Raw genomic sequence first — 2,829 nt, 5'->3', positions numbered from 1 at the left:
TAGCAGAGTACATTGTCAGACTCTTGTGACCGGATTTGTTTGCCACACGGTAACACGCTTGAAAAACAAACGGTAATCCTTTTCGTCATCTCGGTGCCGCATCTGTTTGCACGAAGCATCCCTATCTCTCGGCAGGGTAATCTCGATGAGGCGTGGAATTGCAATCCCTTCTCCCTTTGACTATGTTTGAGATAAAATACTATCTCCTCGCATAGTACTAGTCAGTCATCCGCGCATCACGGATCGGTTAATCAGTTTAAAATAGTTCTCACGGCGTAGGCGAAATGTCGGTCCACTACAAGAAGGTACCACCGGAAGGAGGCTGGGGTTTGCTGGTCGGAATCGGAATGGCTGCCATGTTCACCGTTTCGCTGGGTTCTCTGCCATCGTTCGGATTGATGTTTGGAGATTTTTTAACTGCCCTTGGCGAAGAGACGAGTGCAATTGCACTGATCACAAGTTGTTTCTTCAGTGCGCTTAGCTTTGCTGGGCTCTTCACGAATACGCTCATGAAGAAAACATCCTGCCGGACGGTTGGATTACTTGGAGCTGGCCTGTATGTGGCCGGTAGCTTCCTGACGGTTTTTGTGACGTCGACCAATGAACTGCTGGTATCATTTAGTATCTTCCAAGGTAGGAATTGATTTGCTGTTGGACCCTTTGCAGCTGGATAAGCAGAATTTACCTTTTTCTAGGAGCTGGATTTGGTCTGATGATTCCCGTTTCGTACACTACATTCAACGCTTATTTTGTGGAAAAGCGCGTGGTTATGATGAGCGTCTCGCAAACCTTAATAGGATTGGGTACGATGTTTTATCCGATCTTCATTCAGAAAACAATGGAAGCCTATGGCTTCCGGGGTTGCATGGCAGTTCTGGCGGCAGTTAACAGTCACACATTGGTCGCGATGTTGGTAATGCATCCCGTAGAATGGCACATGAAAAAAGTGGAACTTGAAGCTGAAGAAATTCAAATCACAGAAAAACCTATAGTTGTAACTCCAGCCGACAGCATGGTGCATGACGCAAAATTACTAAGGATAAAGGAAACCAATCGATCTCGAAGAGCATCCTCGATTCCTGGCCTTGGCAACTGGTCCGGTCCGGTGGTCGTGAGTGACTCAACTGAACGGGACAAAAAACCATCCACAAAGTGGCAGGTTCTGGTGGACTTTCTGGATCTTACGCTCCTTAAGGATCCCATTTATGTGAATATAGTGCTTGGAATTTCGTTCGCGCTCTACTCGGATCTAGCATTTTTCACACTGCAACCGATGTACTTATTCATGATTGGATTTACCAAAGTACTCATAAAATCGTGTAATTTCCCTTCGGCGCTTTGAATACTAATCGTGACCTGCTACTAATCGCTCTTTTACAGCCGGACGTTTCTCTAATCATTGCCATCGGGGCCGGAGCGGATCTGCTATCGCGCGTTTTTCTGGCCATTTCCAGCACATGTTTAAACATTAAGGCTCGCTACGTTTATCTGGCCGGGGCGCTTTTCACCATCATGGCACGTTTCGGTAATCACTTTTACCCATTTGAAATTCAGTTACTGCCTTGGGACTGCCCCAGTGTAAAAAGATACCAAGCTGTGGCGCATCCAGTAGGGTTGTTTTGAAGGGAGCTAAAGTTTTAAATGTTAAATCGTATTGGTAGACCTATCCCAGCTGCGCCACCGCTGCCAAAAAAAATATGTTAATGGTCGCATTTGGTAGCATTGTTTTCTAGCTATGTTTTACGGCCACTTCCTCTCAACTGCATTTTCCTTCTTTTCGCATCTATTGAACAGCATTTTTGTTCGTTTACGATTTTCACGGCATGGCTATCATAACAGCCATAATGGGATTCCTGCGAACCTGGATACATGTTCCGTTGCCGTTGGTATTTTCCGAACATCTACCCCAAAAACGGTGAGTTAAATATTGTTTCAAGGCGATGGGTGAGGCCTTTGGATCGAAATCGATATTGAATCGAAACAAACGTACAGCGTTGCAGAGGCCTGTGATTGATGGCAACAACTTCCGATTTAAAACAATGTTACTTTCTTTTTCCGTTGTGCTCTCCGTTTGCAGATTTCCTTCCGGCTACGGTTTGTTTATGTTTCTGCAGGGCAATATTACGTTTGCAGTAGGACCGATAGTCGGCTACATCCGTGATGTGACCGGAAGCTACTCGATATCGTTTCATTGTCTTACACTGTTCATGGCACTGTGCGTGATTCCGTGGCTGTTCGAGATTGTTTACTACTGGCTAAAGGCAAGGGCCCTGAAGAACGCCGTACCGAAAGCTGCAGCCGTGGACATTCGTCTGGAATCGATGGACTGAGAAGAAAGGCGATGTGTGTTATATATCGTAAGGTAGGTTTTCTGTTTTTTTTTTCTTTTTTTAAGTAAAGAAACGTTGTGAAACAAAGTATTGTGTTTTTAAACATACCACGAATTTTTTTTTGCAATATCCGATTCAGTTAATAACGAATCACGATACGTTATATTTCATAATTAAAAAGATCGATTAAGCTTCAAAGGAAGCAGGAGAGCAGTAATCAGCCATTTTTTGTTTGTCCTTTGAAAACCTTTCAAAAAGAGGCGGTTGGAAGCAAGACAACCTCATGAAAACACCAATTAAAACAGTTCTTTTCAGAACTACCATTTGGGATTTTCAAATCCAGGAAGATAATTTAAACTGGGTACCTCTATATGAAAACAGTACAGTGGTTTCCGATGAATGATTATTGTTTCAGTTATTATAGCACTACGTGATTGTCATACAAAGATTTAATATTAGGCCAGAGGTACGAAAGAATGAAAGATTTTGCTTTTCTAAT

The 2,829-nt window shown here is 43.4% G+C and overlaps 1 protein-coding gene across 1 annotated transcript; it reads left to right on the top strand.

Moving 5' to 3' along the window:
* The first annotated feature begins 284 nt into the window (after nucleotides 1-284).
* Nucleotides 285-2,330, top strand: LOC128743617 (monocarboxylate transporter 7). The gene is made up of 5 exons (XM_053840220.1): nucleotides 285-633; nucleotides 696-1,303; nucleotides 1,381-1,525; nucleotides 1,795-1,915; nucleotides 2,078-2,330. The coding sequence occupies exons 1-5, from the start codon at nucleotides 285-287 to the stop codon at nucleotides 2,328-2,330; spliced, it is 1,476 nt and encodes a 491-aa protein (XP_053696195.1).
* The last annotated feature ends 499 nt before the right edge of the window (nucleotides 2,331-2,829 follow it).

The sequence above is a fragment of the Sabethes cyaneus genome, chromosome 3 (assembly GCF_943734655.1).
Source record: "Sabethes cyaneus chromosome 3, idSabCyanKW18_F2, whole genome shotgun sequence".
NCBI classification, from domain to species: Eukaryota; Metazoa; Arthropoda; class Insecta; order Diptera; family Culicidae; genus Sabethes; species Sabethes cyaneus.
This window is presented reverse-complemented; position numbering and strand designations above follow the sequence as displayed.